At 37.6% G+C, this 21,386-nt stretch overlaps 3 protein-coding genes across 8 annotated transcripts in view; 1 reads left to right on the top strand and 2 right to left on the bottom strand.

Moving 5' to 3' along the window:
* Positions 1–18,065, top strand: part of LOC126857285 (protein roadkill) — a 71,348-nt gene extending 53,283 nt beyond the window's left edge. For 3 of the 6 annotated variants that reach the window (XM_050606554.1, XM_050606555.1, XM_050606549.1), the window contains 7 exons: positions 4,536–4,680; positions 12,430–12,566; positions 13,280–13,431; positions 13,669–13,808; positions 13,885–14,062; positions 14,300–14,621; positions 14,791–18,065. In XM_050606554.1, the coding sequence (XP_050462511.1) occupies positions 4,603–4,680; positions 12,430–12,566; positions 13,280–13,431; positions 13,669–13,808; positions 13,885–14,062; positions 14,300–14,621; positions 14,791–14,935 (1,152 nt within the window). In that variant the 5' untranslated portion in view covers positions 4,536–4,602 and the 3' untranslated portion in view covers positions 14,936–18,065. The remainder of the gene's footprint in view (positions 1–4,535; positions 4,681–12,429; positions 12,567–13,279; positions 13,432–13,668; positions 13,809–13,884; positions 14,063–14,299; positions 14,622–14,790) is intronic. The other 3 variants (XM_050606551.1, XM_050606550.1, XM_050606553.1) reach the window with 3 other exon arrangements.
* Positions 18,066–18,315: 250 nt separating this feature from the next.
* Positions 18,316–20,339, bottom strand: LOC126857290 (uncharacterized). The gene is made up of 6 exons (XM_050606563.1): positions 19,900–20,339; positions 19,607–19,711; positions 19,461–19,524; positions 19,263–19,367; positions 18,680–18,833; positions 18,316–18,535 (listed from the first exon to the last, which is right to left on the bottom strand). Exons 1-6 carry the CDS (start codon positions 19,964–19,966, stop codon positions 18,404–18,406), a joined length of 627 nt encoding a protein of 208 aa, XP_050462520.1. The 5' UTR covers positions 19,967–20,339; the 3' UTR covers positions 18,316–18,403.
* A 136-nt stretch (positions 20,340–20,475) lies between these two features.
* LOC126857296 (huntingtin-interacting protein K) lies at positions 20,476–21,381 on the bottom strand. Its single transcript, XM_050606570.1, has 3 exons — positions 21,191–21,381; positions 20,785–20,892; positions 20,476–20,709 (listed from the first exon to the last, which is right to left on the bottom strand). Exons 1-3 carry the CDS (start codon positions 21,344–21,346, stop codon positions 20,614–20,616), a joined length of 360 nt encoding a protein of 119 aa, XP_050462527.1. The 5' UTR covers positions 21,347–21,381; the 3' UTR covers positions 20,476–20,613.
* Positions 21,382–21,386: the final 5 nt, after the last annotated feature.

Genomic DNA, 21,386 nt, shown 5'->3' on the forward strand with positions numbered 1-21,386 from the left:
CGTGCAGTCAAACTGCAACCGCTCTCCGCGTCATAGCCTCCGTGATTCTCTCACGGGCTATTTATCGCTCGTTTAGTCCGAGGCTCAGTTGGACTGGTTCCCGAGAAGCTGAACCAACCGGCGCGCATCATCCTCGCGAGGGAACGCTTGTCCTCGCCGGAGCGACAAGTTGCGGCGCGTGCAAGACGCGAAGGCGAGTCGCGCGCGCGTGCGTTTGCTTGTGACGCCCTTGAAGAGAGTCAGCCTTTGTCTTATCACACACTCTGGCTTACGCCAAGCAAAGCGTCAGCCTTGACTTCGCCCCTCTTCCCCGTCGCGTCTCGTGTCGTCTACTGACTTTCCTACGAAAATCGACCGACCGACGACGGTCGGCTTATTCGATTCCCCCGCCTCGTCTCGCCGAATGTGTCCTTTAGGTTTAGGACGATCGAGGGTTTTATTTTGAATGGATTAGCGCAACGGAAAAATAGGGTTTTTTTTTATAGATTTTTAAAGAGACGACAAAGTTAAAATATATTCTCTCATGTTTATACTTTATATTTTAGTTTTAGAAGTTTTCCTATATTTAATTCTGACAATTTATAAAATCGTGATTATTCTAATAATTATTATTCTATCAGTCGCGTTGATAATTAATTGATAAAATATATACACCGCTCGTCTTTGGAGTCAATATGTTAAAATATTTTTGTGTAACATGCATGGCATAGAATATGTAATGAATGAGATGTCAGAAAGACAAGTTATAAAGACTGAAATAACACACGATATGTATAGAATTGGAGGAAAAGTAATGCGGCACGTAATGGCAGGGAATGTCAAATAAGTTGTGTAACAGCGTCAAGGCTGCATATTATCGTTGTCAATACATCAAGGTCCTAGTGTGCATATATAGAGCCACGTGTCTGCAGAAGAAGCATCGTTCTCAGAATACCGAAATAAAATTTTCTCCTTAATAACGTGCCGTTTTTTTTTTCAATATCGAAATGTCAACCTATTCATATCAATTTGTTAATAATTTCTATCGATAAATTATCTCGTATCTTTCCTCTAAAATCGAGATATCACGATGTCGAGCGAAATAATCAATCTATTTATGACGGAATTGTTGTTCTTTGAACTTTTTTTGGTTCTTGGTCACAATAATGAAGCGCTGAGACAATGTTGTTTTTTTTTTTTTTTCGCCCGTCCATCTGTCATGTATTGTTATCGCGATTGTGCCCGATGCACGGACGACGACGCCGTAATCGTGATAATCGTAAAAGCGAAGGGTATATTTTTAGCCTCGTGCAACTCGGCGTTGCACTCGGTCGCCTCCGCGACTTTCCGATCTTGACACTGAGACTTCCTTTTTCTATCGCTTTTTCCGCATAAGTCGTGGCCGCGCGTGTCGCGCATTAGCGTTAACGAATGTTAATTGTTATCGGTCTTACGAAACGGTCGGATGAGAATCGCATATGGTAATAAATGCGTCTAATTATGTGCGGGATTTAAATTCGATCGTGACGAGCTAGAAACTAGATGGGGGGAATTGCGAGTGAAACATCACGTTGCGTTACACGTTTGCGAGAAAAAAAAAACTTGTATCCTCGTCGGGTACGCAATCTCATCAATTGCTGTATCACGCTGTAACCTTCGTGTCGTCCTTATCGACAATTACATAGCAATTCTCGATTCTTGATTACACATCATCGAAGAAGCGTGAAATTCGAAGGCGGCTGAAAAACACCGTTGTCACGTGGAATATTTTTTTTTTGCGAAATCTTGGACGGACGAAGATAATTGTTTTGATCGGGGAAGTGAAAATATAAACGAGATAATTTGACGGACGGTTGACAAATTACGTGGGATTAAATTGATAGCATTGTTGCGGCGAAGGTGAAAATAACTTTCGGACGCGGTTTCGCGAAAGAGCTCTCCGGAGAGATAAAAGGTGGCATTTTTTTTTTTTTTATAAACAGTTACAGGATAGAAATCTCTATCCGAGATACGAGAGTCGCAAGGTGATTTGGCAAGAGGCTACCCGCGGTGTCGGACTCTTAGGCACTATAATTACGTGATTTCGACGTACTGTAGACGACGGTTTTCACCCAACTTCCTCGTTTTCACCGGTGAGCTTGTGTCGGGGCTCCGTTCTACTTTCCCCTGAACTCTCGAGGCCACACCTACATAAGTCGGAGCGAATATCTCGATCGCTCCACAAAGAAATAACGACCTAGGGTCCATTCGTGTCCTTTCAGATTTGATCCTCGTCGTTTCTAAAATCAGGCAGATCATAAAGAGAAGACATCTTCGTATAAATCTCTTGTGGGAATTTCACTCTTTCAATCTTTTACATTTTTCGTCAAAGTAATATACTAAAAAGATACTGTCTTTCCTCTCTTAATTATAATATTTATTTATATATAGTGTAATTATATTGCTTTATATTTAATTTTTTTTTAATTTAAAATATTTATATATTTATCACGATATTTATATCTCTAATTTTTTCTTCCGATACAGGATTTCCTCATTTTCCTGTTTCTAATCTTTCTTCCTCGCAAAATAAAAATTATTAAAATAGACAATTCCTCTCCCTTCTCTGCTCTCTGTGTGATTTATATACTATAATACTTAGGTCTCTGAGAGAGACGTTGTCCTTTCACGTCGACGGAAACGTCTCCTCGTTCCGCTTATACTTTCTAGCGCGATCGCTTTCTCACAAAACAGAGCGATGGCGTTTACGATAAATCGTTTGTGTCCCTCTCCTTTTTTACCTGCCGTTTTCTTTGCCCCGAATAAACCATTCTCTCCCCCTCCCCCTCCTTCCCCTCCTCGATCTGGCATTATCTAGCGCAAAAGTGACGTGGGAGTTATATAGCGTTGGAAGTATGGAAGTGAAAGTTACGGGTATCGAACGTACAAACGACCAAACAAGAGCCGCTCAAAAGTCGAGGCGATGCAATTCTTCTCTTTCTCTCTCTCTCTCTCTCTCTTTCTCGCGTGAAACTGGAGAAATTTGCTTCACGAGAGCAAAAAAAGGGGGAAGGAAAAAAAGCGTTATAAACGATATAATAATATGGTAAAGCGCCCACCGGATACCCGCATTTTCGAATTTTCAGTTTAGAAACAGGAAACAGCTGCTCACACGGTAGTTCCAGCGTTGTACTATTTCCGGAATGCGAATTCTTTCGATTATCATTGGCAAAACAATGTCAAAATTATTTATAATTTTCTGTTTCCCAATTAAGGAAATATTGACGCGCTTTCAAGATGGTCTCTCGAAGCCATCCATTAAATCTCGTCATCCATTATTTCTCAGCGATAATATAATATAAATAATATTATAATATATGATTTTTATGGCTTTACTTTTTCCTTTTGACATAAATTATACAAGTAATTATATAATTATATAATATAAATTATTTTTTATTTATTATGTATAAAAATAGAAATAAAAAAAATAAAAAAAAAATAAAAATAAAATATAAAAATTATGCACGCACATACATACATACATACGTATACAATTTATACATGTACATAATTTGACAAAAATAATTCTACTGCATTCTCTCTGATAATTATGCTAAATCTATTGGAGATTTATTTCCATTACTGTTCTCCTCGCTACTACTTCATTGCTCGCTATTTTCGCCGTGAGTCCATTTCGTTAAAAAGATACTTTCGGCGCGAGACAAGCAATCCACTGTTCGCGTTCACGGGGGCGAGACGGACACACGATGAGAGTTTGCTCGATTTAGTTTCTGTTTCCTGGTTGGTCGGAGTCGCCGCCGGCGTCCGATGAACCTGCGGGGCTAACGTACTTGACTCGCCTTCTTGAAGCGATTCCGTACTTGGCACCGCACGTGAGCACCATCGCGTGTCCTGCATACCCTTCTTCCTTTTCCATCCTTGCGCTTCCTTCGCTCTCCTCTCCCCCGTTGTCCCTCCTCCTCCTCCTCCTCCTTCTCCCCTACCCCTCCCATATGGGATTCGCGCGATCGATCGGTCGTCGATGACCTCACTTCACCTGCAAAGAATAGAGATCCGTGGTTGAATTAATAGCAGATCGTCGAGAATCGCGCTTAATCGAAAGATATTTATAGTGAGATGATGTATTGTCAGAGCAAGTGAAACAACATAAGAAAAGAGAACAGCTGACGAATATAAAAATATAAACATTGCAATTTCTATATGTATTTGTTTAAAAAAAAATGTTGCTGAGAATAAACGCTTGATAATATTTACATTTCGAGAGTTAAATTTGAATTTACGAGATTTATTTGGAGAATAAAGAGTCGTACATTACGCTCCGCAATAAACTCCTCGTTCCGTTTCATCGTTTAGAAATATAGAGAGAGATCGACGACCTCTCTCTCTCTCTCTCTCTCTCTCTCTCTCTCTCTCTGTGGTGATGTAACGCGGGCACAATTAACGACTTTCCGAGCGAATGAATGTACAACACGGCGTGATGATGACTCAAAACTCGCCGACTCCCCCGTTCAACCCGAATTAACCGGACGTTTTTCTTTCCTGTCTTGTTGCAGACTTGCGGTGAGCGACTGTGCGCCTCAGACGTCGCGGGTCAGCTCGAACTTGCACAGCAGCAGTAATATGGCGGTGAGCCGCGTCCCGAGCCCGCCACCGCCGGAAGTGAACACCCCCGTAGCTGAGAACTGGTGTTACACGCAGGTACGTTTCGCTGGTTGGTGGCTCATCGTCCACCCCTCCTCCCCCCCTCCCCTCCTTCCCCCTCCCTCCTTCCCCCTCCCCCTCCCCCTCCTCCTCCGCCGCCGATCCGTTCCAAGCGATCGATTCACCGACGCCGAATTTCACTTAGGCGGAAATGAGACGAGATTTAAGAGCGGTTTGTTATACGAACGCGAGCGGAAGATGGATGATTTTATTTCAAACGAAATAAAGAGGATTAATTTTGTAAAGGGTATATTTTAAGATCGTTTAATGTTTAAGAGAGAAGTCCCCATTAGATCTTTTCTTAATTGTCCGCGAGATTATTGTCGCATATTCCTAGAGATAGTGATTCTAGATCGAATTCTTAGATACCACGTGATTCTAAAATTAAATTAATTTTCTAATTTAATTAATTTACTCCGGAGCGCAAGCTTGAAAAATTGACATGCCCCAAACTTATCTAAATAACTTTAAATTTATACTTCTTTAATTTATACATCAAAAAAATGTGTGAAAAAATGTGAAGAACTTGTGGAAAGTTTTTATAGCACAAACGTCATTCTTCTCGCAGACGTTGGATTTAAGACTGTTTGAAGCTGAGAGTTCTGCGATTAATATCAAACCATCCGAGTTTAATAAAGACCGCCGGGCGGGTTTCGATCGTCTAATATACTCAGTACGGATTAAGGGAGGGACGAGGAGGAAGATTCGCGTTGGAGGATCATCGCGTAACGTCGTCGTCGTCGTCGTCGTCGTCGTCGAGAACGTGCGCGTGAGAGAACGCGCTCCTGGCGCTCTCATTCTATTTTTACTGCACGCGCTCGTCCCCCTCGCGCGATGTGAACGACCTGCAACTAGATATCTCCCGTCGCGCTGACTCTCCGCGTCGGCCTCCTCCCCCTCGCGGCCGACGCGGTCGCGGAAACCGATTTCGCGATTTTCGCTTGGAAATTTCGCTCGGCCCGCCGTCCCTTTTCCTCTCCATTTCCACCTCGTCCCGAATACGAACGACCGTAACGAAGTTACGATTACGCGCCTACGCCGACGCCCTGAACGCTGGATAAATAGCTGGATTCATTATCGGTCTCGGCGAGATCCGCAACAATGGTCAATTGTCCATTGACAGTGGTAGATAAAGTTTGGAAAATGAAATAACAAAGTTGAATGTAATAATAGTACAGCGTGCAGATAGTAATGACAAATATAATAATGAGGAAGATATATATTCAATATTATTATAGACTTGATAAAGGCCCCACGTGTTCTCTTCTTCGCATTTTTACGATAATAAGAGAAATAATTTTCTCCTTCTCGGTTTTCATCAATACACAATACAACATACGATACTCGAGGGGGAGATTTAACCGATAAAGAGAAATACTCGAAAATAAAAAAAAAAATATTTATTCACAGGCCGTAAGTAAAATCTCTGACGGTTTTCCTCGGTGCGTATATTTAACTTCAACCGTTCTAATTTCGACAGCACGCGCGATAGAATGCGAATGTTATTATGTTCTCTCTCTCTCTCTCTCTCTCTCTCTCTTGCGCAAGAAGCGGGCGCGCGACGGCTACTGTTAAATTTTACGATTTTATCGTCCGGCGCGGCATCGGCACTCGCCCATAAATCGAAAGTCAATTCATGCTCCAGTTAACTTTCGCAATTCGCGACACCGATTTCTCGCCGCGTCAGCGGCTCCGCAGTTTGGCCGCGGATCGTGTCATCATTACCTGCCTGGGCGATCCGCGCTATCGACCGCCGCGATTTATCGGTCACAGCGCGTTGATAAAGCGCGCGAGGACAAGAGCGTGAACGCGTTGCCACGATCGTCCTCGGGAGTATCGCGAAAAATTTGCGACATCGCGCGCCTCGTTTTCTCTTGCGTATCGCATAGATTTTTTAAAATATTTAAATCTAAAATTTCTTTAAGATTAATTGTTGCCAAACGATTGTATCGTTTTTTCAAATCCTCGGTATGTAACACGTGATGTATTCTTCGTAAATTTTGGGATTTTATTCGCACGTGCGAATTTAATTTCTCCCTGTTGTTCAATGTCATTGCGGAATGAATTGAGAATTGAATGCAAGGATATATATATAATTGAAATTATGTAGATTTTTTATCTTTAATTTAGGAAATAAAATTCCCAGATTTGAAATACTTTCGAAGCGAATGAAAATTTATTATTTGACACTTTAAATGATTTTAAATTATAGGGAGTCCAAATTTCTCGCTTTTAAATTGCGACTTTTGTGACAATATTGGAGCTGATTCTATAAAAATAAAATTGAATTCCGATCGAAATTTAACACGAAGAATGTAATTTGAACAGATTCTTTATTCGAAAATGACATTAGTAGGATATTAAAAATATTCGTACGATAAAATCCAAAAAAAAAAAAAAAATCAAATCAAATCAAATAGAATTCGACGAACTGTTGCATAATGATACGCGAGTAACATGCGGCCTTTAGAAATTATTTTCGTAAAGACGCTCCTCTCGCGGTCATTCATCTCCATCGCGGCTCGCGATGATCCGCGCGCTCGAGGAGCAGAGTGGTGGGCAGCGATCGTTTACCTCGGCGCGCGGCGATCGTGCACCGTGTCCAGGAGGAGTGCTCCTCCACCGGAAGTTCGCGAGCTTGGTGTTGGTCCGCTCGGTTCTTCGAAGCCCGCGTGCGTTGTATACGAGCGCTCCCGTAAACGGGCACGGAGATGATTCAAGGCCGATCGCCGACAACCGCCGCGAGCGGGTTGAACGACTCCTAGGGGCGTCGACCGGGTCGCCTCCTCCGCCGTCGCCGTCTCCTCCTCGCCGCTCCACCTGGTGGCGGCGATCCGCGCCGACTCGCTACGCGGAACACCCGGGAGAGACGATGAACCCTTCCTCTGACCTCTCTTCTCGAAGCTTTTACACGTCGCTTCCGCTCGCGAGGCTCGAGCGGAGAGCTTCGCGAGACGTTCCGCTTGCTCGTCAAACAGAATTACAAACACTCCGTGAAAATTTGATTCCGCGATTTATTAACTCGAAATCACTTGGAATCTTCGTTAACTTGTCGGGTAGTCTAGAATTTTCCTAAGAACCTTGTGGAAAATTTGATAATTTCCAAACTTCCCCAGTAGAGGAGATGCGATGGATTTAGACGAGGCAATTTGGAGATTAAAGATTTAATTTAGATAGATAAATTATTTATAAGTATTTTTTGTATTTATTTTAATATACAGGGAATGTCCTTTTAACTGGTCAGAGAATTCACTCTTAAAGGGAGATTTGAGGATTTTGGGGTACCTTATATATAAAAATATATTTAGAAAGGAGATAAAAACAACCCTTTTTTTTCAAGAAATTTTAGTTGCCTTTCATCAAAATTAATTTAATTAAATACTTGTAAAAAGATAATTGGTTGTCATCATATTAAATGTAGCTCTATGTTTAAAGAGCTTATGGTACTTCTTCGTGATGTTATGATTTTTATATCGTATATTGTATCGATTTATACTTTGACGCAAGAAATAACAGTAGATTCCTTTTCCTTTATATTGTCGCAGCAATTATTTCCTATATGAATCACGGTTGCATTATTGGTTTTGTCGTCACGGTACATCTGTTAGCTGTAGAAAAAGGACAACGCGCGAACGTCCACGTCGAGCGGGAGTTATTCGTACTCGATGAACGAAGAAGTCTAACTCTTGGCACGTTACCAACGCGTAGGATTACGTCGTAGGAAACGAAATTAACCCAAGAAAATAGTACTCCTTCAACGGTTCAAAATTTCCGCTTTGCGAGTATAACGCAACTAATTTGCCCGCAGAAAACGCAATAAAGATTGATCGCAGTAATAACATTTTTTTAAATTAAGTGTCTATGTCTATCTCCCTGGAAAAATATGGAAAACCTGGAATTTTCAGAGATTTTCTTTTTTTTTGCACCTGAACAAATCAGATAATTCTCATGGAATTTTATTGGAATTCAGAGAATTAGAAAAATATTCTCTTTTTGATAATTTTGCTGTGTTCAAAATATATTATAAATAATATATCTATCTCTGTTTATATATTGCATGCCCTAACAAAATATTGAATAAGCAGTTCATATTTTTTATTTTTATTTTTTTAGGATAAAAAATGAAAATGTTATGCAAGTTAAGAATTTTTATATTAACGAAACTATCAAGTTTTTTTTTTAGTATATTTATAAATCTAGCATTTGAAACTTTAATAGCTTCGTGTTTTCTTTTTGTATGAATAAAAAGTATTAGAAAACGCGTTTAATAAAAAAATTTATTTTAGGAAATTTTATCAAGAAGATTTTTAAAAATATTCCCTTTAAGTATTCTCTGAAATTTTGAACAAAAATACCTGGAAGATCAGGGAATTTTTAGGAAATTTTTTTTAAAAATTTGAGTAGATACCCTGTAAATGCATTGCAAATCATGCGAATTAAAGATTCTATATCATGGATTTAATTTGTATCTTGAAATTCCGTGTATACGTGCAAATAATAATTAATGTTAAAATGATTATTAAGAATTTTATTGAGAAGAAAATTCTTCGAATTATTTTTCTCTTCAACTCAATTACTTTCCCTCAAAATCAATGCATCGATGAAAAAGCAATGTTTTATACATACTAAATAAAATTGTATGATAAGTGATATAGAATGAAAATTTGATATGCAAAAATAGATATTGCTAGATGCTAAAAAATATTCTTTTCCATTGCAATCTGAAAATTTTTTCAAAAATGGAGTGCAAACCTACCTCGGGCATAATTGATTTATTTAAAAGCCTGATTCATCTGTGATTCTCGTCCAGTCCTCGTCACAGCGAGGCGTCACACGATTCTTCTGTCTGCCTTTTTGCTTCCTGCCGGGCAAACGAATCATCGTAAGAAGTAACCGGCCACGAAGGAGATTACAGTACGAGCGTGCATTGAACTCTTGCGGGAGAGATAGTCACCTCCTTCCTGCTTCTCGACGACGCGAATGTCGACCTTAAGCTTCCGATGTGCGAAGGTCAACGACGAGGTGAAGATCGTCGAACTCGCCCGTCCGCCGATCGTGAATAAATACGTGATATGCTCGCGATCAAAGAGAAGAAGATCGGAGGATAGAGGTTCTTGACGCGCGGATGCCTCTCAATCCGAGAATGCCGATTAAGTATCCTTCTGATAGAGTAAAATATTCCTCTCTCTCTCTCTCTCTCTGTCTTATCTTTTCTTAAACGAAACTTGAAGAATAAGAATTCTTCGCGTTTTACAATAATTGGAAGTAATAAACACGTTTTTTAAATATTTTAATTTTACTTTTTATTACGTCACGTGCGTTTTTAAATTTTAATTAATCATTTTCTTAAACAGAGAAGCTATATCGGAGTTTATATTATGAATGATTATATCAATTCGCGGAAGGATTAGACAAAACTTCGAATAACGTACCTTGCTTATGATTGTAAAGCGACTATTGAAAAGAGAAAAGAACTTTCACTTAGACTGTCGGGAACGGAGGTATAGTTTATCTCGCGGATATTTCTCACGCTTTCCTTTGTCCCTTTCCTACGGATAATAAGAGACAAGCAGAGAGACTCTTGTGCGACTCGTGTTTGTCATTCGTGTCATTCATCGTGGCTCATCGTGAACTCAGGACCTGTGCATTTGTCGAAAATATAAATTTTTAAAGCATTTTGCCGTAACAATCTAAACCCAACATGGCCTTATATCGTACTTTATTTCACGAGAAAAGTTTTGCCGATAAAACTTATGAGATTCCATTTAGAACCAACTTTGTAATCGCTATAATCGTTATAATTGAATTCCAATATGTAAATCTTGGTCGTCTTTTGAATTTAAGGTATATAAATGTTATTTTAATATACAAAAAAAATTTAATTTAATTTTTATTTTTTTTTTACATCATGTAGATTTCTTTTTAATTTTAATAACCAGAGTCATAAGAATTTCAAATATTTTGATCTACTTCAAATTCTCCAATGATGCAACTAAATTCTTGCTATTTTTTATTATTTTCTCGATTGCAAGATTCTTACACACTTAATCTGCACTCTGATTCTAATTGAAATAGAGGTAGATTTAACACATGATGACAATCAATTATTTTTTCAAAGCCGTTTAATTAAATCGATTATTCCCTTTTTATTGTGACTTTCTATGAAAAAGAACTTCTTTTACTTTCTTTATCTGCATTTTTTTTAAATTTTTATCAATTGGAATTTTTGAAAGAGATTTTATTCTTCCAGAGAACACAATAAAATATCGTATCCCACTCATTATATATATATATATATATTGGGAGCATCATTTCTCACGATGTGCGCGAGGACACGCGATAGATAACCGATAAGAACCCTACACAAAGTTCACCATTAAGCAATACTAGACGAATAGATTTGGCCGCGAGCTACCGTTCGTTCGCCAAGGTCGTACATACGACGCTGACATCATCAAAGATCATTGACTTCTTCCGGGGACTCGACCTTCTTGCGTCAAGTTCCTTCCCTTCCTTCGTTTCTGCATCTTACTTCTTTAAAAATCCTCTCTGCGCAAAAGCCGATAATTTTATCTACCATAAATTTAAATGACTTCAGCCAAGCTTAAGCAAATGAAGTCTCCAAGTTTATGAGCAACTTAATTTTTCACTCAACGTTCCCTCGTGCCGATCGCGCGACGCGAAGACGAAGAGTGATGAGAATCCGATCCGATTAGTCCCAATCCGCGTCTGTGACGTCGATGCATATTAATGCGAACTCCCGCGGATAAAAAAAAGCGGTCGCACATATGCGTCGAAACCGTTATCGACAAAGGCAGGCGGAAAGAAAAAAATGCTGGTCCTTCGAAATAACTAGAGTCACGCCTCTACCGTTAAATCCCCGTCCGTGTATAATTTAACTTTAAGAGAATTGCGTAAGCAGAGACCGAGCACTCAATTCGACCCTGGGACCCTCCCCCCCCCCTCCTGTGCCCCCTGTTACCCTCTACGCTTCCGCTGGTACTTGTAGTACTTCATCTTCAAGGCCGATTTCGAAAGAATTTTGTTCTGTGAAGAGCTTTTCACGGGCTCGACATTAACATATAATAAATTTGTTTACAACCGACACAAAAGCTGCTTTCGAAATCTGGCATAATATAATTCCGATGAATAGAGACCTTTGGACTTACATCGCGATAATTTTTTTTTTTTTTTCGCTAGTATAAATACTAATTGAATACACGTGAAGCGCAGACAACTCGTAAACATGATTAGATAGCTACAATGTGATTTAACTACGGCGATAGGGCGTTTACTATGTCGTGCTGATAATTCATAATCGCCGGGTGTGTCTCACTTCTAAGAGTTCAACTGCCACTGTGCAGTTTAACTGACAGCACTGACCAAGCACAAAGAAGTTATCGCGATTTTTAAAAGTATCGAAATACAGAATAGAAATTTTTTATTTTCGCCAAAGACAAATTTATCCTGCGCGTTCGAAGAAGACTGATTATTTCATCCAAAGCTGTTTCTAAGGAGTTATGGAAATTTGTTCCGCGGTATCTTCTATTGCAAATATTTAATTACGTAGTTCCATCTCCCGTGCAGGAAACGAAAAAAAAAAAAAAAATAGATTGATTGTGTAAACTGTAAGAGCGAACGCCCACGAGACGACGGCCGTGAACGGGTGTTTGCGTAGCCTTTTTAGCGTAGTTAGATTAAGCTAGCTTCCACGGGATAGACTCTGACGTGGTATCGCATTTGAAGGTCTTATGTGCACAGGTGAAGGTGGTTAAGTTCAGCTACATGTGGACGATAAATAACTTCAGTTTTTGCCGCGAAGAGATGGGTGAGGTGCTTAAGTCGTCCACGTTCTCCGCAGGGGCCAACGACAAGTTAAAATGGTAAGAACATCATCGTCATCATCATCATCATCATCGATCATAGTGTCTCGGTCACAGACTCGGCACACTTAATCGCACGTAAGAGAACGGATCCGAGGAAATAATAAACAAACAAAAAAAAAAAATTGTTTAAGATTCTTTGCATTGCATACGAACCGAAGCGAGATAAGCGGGTGTGCGTGTCAGTAGCAAAATCGAATTTCGAGTGTTGAATCGTGCGATTAGGCAATTAGCGGAAGTGTTTGCATCTATTGACACGTTCATTTAGCGCTGAGAGAACAAGTCCGAGTAACGTGTGCAAAGTGTAATATATAAATGTGCAATAATAGTCTGTCGATAATTTATAAAGCGTACTTTAATACTCGCAAATTGTTTCATTGCTTACGTAATTCTATCCTAGCATTCAAATATTGATCGATTGTTGTTAAATCGCGTGAGAGATAGCATATTTAACGTATTCGACGTAGAACAGAATTTTGGAAATTTTTAAGAACTGTGAGTCTAAATGAGAAAAACGAAAGTTATTCCTTTTACCGTGTTAATACATTTGAAGATGAAATCTTAAGAGACAGTCACAAATTGATTTTTAAATTGAAAGAAAATCTGAAAAATAAATTTTAAAGTGTATAATTTTTTATTATGATATTGAAAGAGAATGAAATAGAGCGCCAACGGCAGTAATCGTGTCAATTGATGCGATAATTGGTTTCTAGGTGTCTGAGAGTGAATCCTAAGGGCCTGGATGAGGAGAGCAAAGACTACCTGTCACTGTATCTCCTCCTCGTTTCGTGCAACAAATCCGAAGTCAGAGCAAAGTTTAAATTTTCTATTCTTAATGCCAAAAGAGAAGAAACCAAAGCAATGGGTAAGTCGGCAAATGTTACGTGCGCAATTAATCTGTATCACCGGGTGTGTATATGTACGGATGCAATGCAGGGTATTTTAAAGATTTTCGCTCATCTTTGTTCGTGACAATTCTTTTGAGACGAAAGTCAGAGATTTGAGATCAAAATCCTTAACTTTGATGAAATAAGATTAGTTGGAGCACGATTATAAGATACCCACGATTATCAAGCTTAATCTCTCTTATTTGTCCTTGCAGAGAGTCAACGTGCGTATAGGTTTGTCCAGGGTAAAGATTGGGGCTTCAAGAAATTCATCAGGAGAGACTTTCTTCTGGACGAGGCCAACGGGCTGCTACCGGATGACAAACTCACGATATTCTGCGAGGTATATACCTTTGTATGTCGATTATCACACTTATTCGATCTTGTCACGCTTGTCTCGTTATATTTGCATAATTTTATTGTCTCCTTAGGTCAGTGTAGTAGCGGACAGTGTAAACATTTCCGGGCAGAGTAATACGACACAGTTTAAAGTGCCGGAGTGCCGATTGCCCGACGATCTCGGGTTGCTATTTGAGAACCAAAAATTTAGCGACGTAACGCTCACTGTCTGTGGAAGAGAGTTCCACGCGCACAAAGCGATTCTCGCAGGTGAGACTTCGCATATCAATTCGCTTTATTATGATCCTTCATTTCCTGATATGGTTAGACGGAAATTCTTATTATTATTATTATTATGCTCAAATGTAAAATATAAAATATAAAATGGTGACATAAAAAATGAGAATGAAAGAAAAGAGAACTTTTCCTAACAAAATATAAAAAGAATAAAATTATGAATAACTTGGTATCTTCAAAACAAAATTTGATTTATTTTACTATTTGCAGCACGAAGTCCAGTTTTCTCAGCAATGTTCGAACATGAAATGGAAGAGAGAAAGCAAAATCGTGTGGATATTACCGATGTAGACCACGAGGTGTTACGAGAAATGCTACGATTTATCTATACCGGTAAAGCGGCAAATCTGGAGAAGATGGCGGATGATCTGTTGGCTGCAGCGGACAAGTATGCGCTGGAGAGGCTAAAAGTAATGTGCGAGGAAGCACTTTGCACGAGTTTAGCTATTGAGAACGCGGCTGAAATTCTTATACTTGCCGATCTCCATAGTGCTCTTCAACTCAAAGAGCAAGCGATAGATTTCATTAATACGTAAGTTTCGCAAAGAAAGAATGTGTCGCAAAATGCGATATTTTGGCTCGTCATCGCATAAAAGCTATAATTTTGCTCCTTAAGGATCAAAATTATAACTGTATTAAGAATGCGCGCGCGCGCGACGGATCTCGGCCATTTTTAATCCATTCGCGAACGCTTCTTGCAGACATGCGACAGACGTGATGGATACTCAAGGTTTCAAGTCCATGGTAAACTCCCACCCGCATTTAATAGCGGAAGCTTTCCGGGCGCTGGCAACTCAGCAAATCCCACCGGTCGGACCGCCCAGGAAACGGGTGAAACAGAGCTGAAAGCAGTCACCGCTGACCCAGGGCATGACCTCCACATCGCCTCCACCACTTTTACATCCTTCTTGAACCTTTGTGTACAGTGATATAACGAAGTATAATAGTAGTGCTAAATAAATGTTTCCTAGTGCGCCACCCTCTGGTCTAAAAAGAAAAAAAAAGAAAAAAATTAATTACGAAAACTGACGCGAGAACCAATTGACTGTCTACGAGCTTTGGTTGAGAATGTCCAGAGATCGACGGGAGGAAGAGAAGAACCGTCTGGTCCGTCCCGGTCGTTCGAGGACGAGTTTGAAAAAGCGCATTCCCATACACGTGTGCCCAGACTCTTGTGTTCAAGTGAGTGTCGATAGTGAAGAGAACTCGGCATGATACGATCACATCAGTGCCGTGCGTCTAAGAGGAGAAAGACATCTCTGGAAATCTACATACCCTCATTCACATCCCACCAGCAGACTTCTCGACCGGTCTGTGCGCGAATCGATTTCATCGTAGCACTGTGAACGAGCGTTCATTTTTCTTCAATGCCAATGCCGATGCCAATTGATCAGTTCTCAGTGACACAATAAAATGTGTTGCCAGGAACGTATCATCATCATCATCATGGATTTGTTTCGTTCCCGTTACCAATAAACGAACAAATCGGAAGCATACGGCCGCGCGCGAGATGTTAAAAAGTATATAGCCAGAGAGGACCAAGGAGGCGAGGAGTTTCTCTCCACGTGGCTCGTCGCCATAAATTGCCGCAACGACAACAAAGCGCGATGCACGAAGGGAGTTGTGATAGACGTCGGCCAGACGATTTAAATATTTTGTTCCTTTGTCGAGAGAAAGAAAAAAAGAATGGGTCAAATGGGGGAATGCCCCCGTGATGCCGTTCGCTCGATGCGTCGAGCAGCACGGAGAGAATTAGATACTTTGTTTGTTTCTACCGATAGTGATTTCTTTTAGTTCTAGCGCATCTCAAACTCTTCCAAGACGGAGAAATCATTCTAGTTAGTGTTCTTTTTTTATGATCTCTTTCTCTGAAACATATATATGTACGGTTATTATTATTATTATTATTATTACTATTACTATTAACGCTACACAATCCGTGCCGTGTGTATTTTGTATATTTTTTGTCTAAAAGTATAAAAATATCTTTCCCTTCTCTCCTTTTCCTCTCTTCCCTTTTTGCGACGATAAATCCTCCAATTTCCTATCCTCTTCTCCCTCCCGTGTCCCCTGTCTGTAGGCACAGTTTGTCTTGTTTTCTGAAGTATTGTATACTGTAAGCGAAATGATAGAATCGAATTATTATTATTATTATTATTATTATTATTATTATTATTATTATTATTATTAATGATTATGTTATTAAATTTAGGGTTGTCCATAATTTATCGAATCTATGTTAAATATTGCGGGAATGTCTATTGTACATTTCCGTGCGCACGCTAATTGCCTTTGCGTTATTTTAGAAACATTACGCGATCCGCAATTTGAAGTTGACAATTGTAAATGGATGAGAGAAAAATAAAAAATGAATCAGGTTAAAAGAATTATGAAAAATAAACGTTGATCAATTTATATAACGCGATGTTGATAATTTTCGTCTTTCTTAATTTTCTTTTTTGTGTCATTAATTTGATTGGGCTGTAAAATTATGTATGGTCAATGAACTGAATTATGGGCAACCACACAAGAGGCAAAAATAATAATCAATTGTTTAGTACTGGCTTCCTGATCCTCCGATCTTTTTAGCTTTACCGAGAGAAACCGAGTTTTAAATATGTGAAATGCTTATTACCATTTACACATTAATGATGACGATTAATGCCATACATGTTCTGTGATAAGACCACTGTAATTACTGCAATTGTGTGTAATCAATCCTTTCTAGAGACAGATTTCCCCTGACGATCCTGGCAGCCAGTGAATATTTACTTGTTATACAAAATATAATACAATAAGCGGCAGTCATTATCCGGACAGTCCCAAACTTAGCGCGTCACTTTTGATTTTAAGATTTTCACACACTGTACATATCTGCTGTGTATTTTATATAAGAACTGAACGCAAATTTCTATATACGAGAAAGACCTTTTACGAACCGTACAATAATTAATGTGCATATAATTTATTTTGATTTTACAAATTGCGCTAAACACTTGTTCCTTGAACACGCTAGCAATATTTTAATTAAGTATAATATAAAAAAATTGATACAGATTAGGAAATATATACATTCATTGTAGCATCAAAGAATGGGATTATCAAAGAAATTGAATTGATAATGGAAGTATAGTTAGGAGAACGTTTTTTACTGTTTTTCTACGCCAATCTCTTAATTTGAATCTTAGGTCTTAATAGGGCTTTAATGACAAGAGAAATAAGGAAAGGATGAAAACAAGTAGCAATTTAAGGAACAGATTTTGGCCGTTATCATTCATATTTTAAACGATTCTATTCTCTAATTCTTGTATCTATCTATCTTTGGGACTGTGCGGCGATTTCTTTCGTGGAATTCACGTATCACATTGTGAATATCTTTTCCTAGAGAAGAAAGAAAAAGATAAACGAAAGAAAAATTGAGAGCAAAAGCAAATTTCGATAATAAAATAGCAAAATCCGTAAAATACAGATCAAAGAAAAAAAAAACACAGATGTAGGCGCAATTTCGCGTGTAAGAACCGCAACAAGAATAATATGAATGTATGACTGGATATATAATTTGATAAACTATTAAGTACAAGTAAGAGACAAGTGTTACCTCATCATGATGAAAGCCGGCGCGTGTTGGCGACCGATCGATCACACCATCCGCTACTATTAGCCGCTACCGCACGCCCGCTCTCTGATACACACACGTACACACACACACACACACACACACACACATGTATATATATATATATATATATATATATATATATATATATACACGAATATATACTTCCGTTGTATATTGCATTTAAAAATCCGAAACGCTGTTTTGTAAAATGATGAATGGTGGCGGCGGTAGTGGTTGATTTCCGAGAAATTGTTACGCGCGCGCCGTTCATTAAACCCAGCTCATACAGACATTCATTTTCCATTTTACTTTAAGTCATTGCACCACATCAAATAAATGACATTTTCATTATATAAATTGTGGAGCGTAATTTTCATCACCCTCCATTGCTGTTGCGATATTGTGCCTTTATCCGATTTGAGAAAAAAACTGCGTAATTTTTTATCGTGATTATACAAAAAAATAACAAAAATAACTTGAATTTTAAAAAATTATAGACTTAAAAAATAACAATGTAATTTAACAATCTGTAGTTCTCCGCACGCGATTGATATCCTTTTGATTGCATTGAAACGGTAAGAGTAGAAAATTTCTTTTGAGATGAATCTACAAGCAATTTTTTTATTAAAATAACGTATCTATACAGAAATATGTAGGGAATTATTATCTATATGCATATCTACAGAAATATCACATTACATGTGTTGAGCGATGGAAGCAGCAACGAACGTGGAATGTCTTGTAGAAAATTGATCGTTAGTGTCTTGAGATCTCTCTTGCAGTTTCGGCGTTCCTGGATACGACGGTGGAGCTTCCTGCATGGATGCCTGAAAAAAATACATCATTTTATCATCAAGAAACATTTTAACTTTTATCTTTCGTCATATCGCGGTGAGTCACAAAAACGTGCACACATACACACATATTTTTATCACAATTAATGGATTAAAAACGGATTAAAATTTACATACCCTATTATAGGGAGACGTGTAAAGAGGAGGAGCATTGTAAGCCATTTCATTATACGGAGGTGGTCTCTCCCGTAGAGCTTCGATAGTACTGCATTGTGTATCACGCTCCTCTTGTAACACGATGCATCGTGTGCGTGTGATTCGTTGCCTTGTCCTAAATCGGAAATCGGGGAAATATTAAATTATTTTATCTTGCAAAATAAACTTTTTAGCAAAAATGATTTTATCTTTGACGCTCAATGAAAAAAATCAAAACTGATAATTGCCCAGAAACTATAAAAATATAAAACACACACGAGAAAAATTTCACTGATAAAATAATATTGGAAAATATAATGAACATTAAAAAGATTCAACAATGCAATTATAATGCTTTTTTGTTCTGATGCCATCGATAAAATACTATCAATTAAGATCAATATGTGAAAGTAAAAAAAAAAAGATACTGAATTTTGATGATAAAGCTATATTTACAACTGATATGATTATGCTATTGAATTCATTACAATTACGTTTTATGAATAATGATAGCAAAAGCACGAAAAATTCAGAGAAGTGAATTTATCGGACGTACTGCTCATACCTATTGCATATTTTGCAGTAAATTATGATTAAGCCGATGAGACCAAGTCCGAATAATATGGAAATAATGATTTGCATAATTGTTATCAATCGCTGTTGTTTTTCCCTGAAATAAAAATTTTCTCTTCCTAGAAAAATTGATCCTAATACTCACAAGAGATTAGAGATATTGTAGCATATGAATGTGCAAAACACTTACCAACACAAAGTACAATCCTCACAGAAACAGCATGAAATGTTAGAACAACAGATTATACATTTGTCTGCAAAAAGCATAAAGAAAGTAAAATAATATAGGTTTAAATAAAAATTGAAAAAGTACATGCAAAAGTTTTGTAAACTCACCAAGATAATTCTTCCAGTAAAAACACGATTCCAATTTGATGTTATATGTACTGCAATTTTCTAAATTGATGTATTCATCCCTTCTCTCCCAGGAAGTACCTAAATCTGTGAAAATATAAATTTTTTATACTGTAAAAATATTCTTTTAAAAAATCAGTAATATTTGATGTCATATCATCTGTATAATAATTCATTCACAATGTTGATATTATATATATATATATATATTAGTGACAGAAAAATTAAAAAAAATATATTCATCCTATAATAAAAATACAAGAATTGTTACATACCTGAACTTTTTGCTGGATATATATATGCAATATAAAAATATAAAGATCCCAATAATAACATCTTCATGACATCATATTTATATATAGATGGGCGAGCAGCTATTTAGATTATCCAAATATCATTTACACTTAATTTAAAATCAATTACAATTTGATATAATTGATTATGTAAAACAATGACACTATGAACAAGAAAGCACTTTCACAAGTGCAAACGTATTAAGATAAAACAAATGTCACTTCCACTACAAATGTACTTCTGACTGTTCTGTACTGTTTAAAGTATATTTATGCTCATACTATTAATCTTATCAATATGGATGTCTGATAACATACGTAATCAGGGTTTTCAAAGAGGAACAGATATTTTCTTATATTGATAATCATAAAATCACTTGTTGCATTAATCATTGTCACGTTAAATTCTGGTAAATATTATCTTTAATAAATATTCTCTATAAATGTATAAATGAATATACAAATGTATCTATTTATTTAATTATTTCTTTATAAATGTAATAGAGATATTTCTTCATAAAGGCGAAATTCTTCAAAGGTAAATGAGAATGACGAAAATATATAGATATTATATATAATATAATATATATATATCAATAAATATTAATCAGATTTCTAATAAAAATCTTCTGATTGTATAATTTACAATGGAATTTAGTGTTTTGTATGTTGGAATATTCTATATTTTATACAATGTTAATTAGTTAATGTTACTAGTGCGTCTACAACATCTCCTCTGTGTTCCCTGAGTGTCTGTTCGGCTAAAACTCGACTGATCTCCATCTCTTTCATCTGAAATAAAGATAAGTTTTTTTGTAGTTTGTTAATTCAAATTTCCAATAATCAGAGAATATGTTTTATACTTACAATTAAATCGACATCTTCTTTTTTTATAGATACTTTGAGCAGTTCCTTCTCTTTGGCCTTCTTTTCTGCGGCTTCCTTATTTCGACGATCACCAATTATACTGAGAGCCTATTAAATATTTTTAATGAGAAAATCAAAATTAAATTGGTACATGTAAAAATAAAACTAAATGATACAAACGAAATATATGAATCAAAAGAGTAAGTTACGCTTTAAATTATCTGAGACAATATTTCTGATCAAGAATTTATTTTTTTATTTTTAAGGGATATAGCTCGAGTGCATAAAAGTGTAATGACTTTGAGAAATTGTTTCGTTGTATTCATTCTCATTTTTAATTTATGAAAAAAACATGAACGTTCGATCGAAGATCGTCATGCACGTGTAAACAAAGACGCATGCTTACACAAGAAAATCCATCGGAGGACGATATCTCCTTTTCCTCAGCATAATCCGTCACCTTCTCCAAATCCGCCGCGCCGCTATCATACTTGGCTGCTTTCTTCTGAGACTTTTCCTGCTGTACATCGTCAGAATCTCCGTTCACATCGTCATCCGCCATTTTTTAAGTGAGACGTTCATGCCATTAAACTACATACATA

Source organism: Cataglyphis hispanica, chromosome 21 (assembly GCF_021464435.1).
Source record: "Cataglyphis hispanica isolate Lineage 1 chromosome 21, ULB_Chis1_1.0, whole genome shotgun sequence".
Taxonomy (NCBI): domain Eukaryota; kingdom Metazoa; phylum Arthropoda; class Insecta; order Hymenoptera; family Formicidae; genus Cataglyphis; species Cataglyphis hispanica.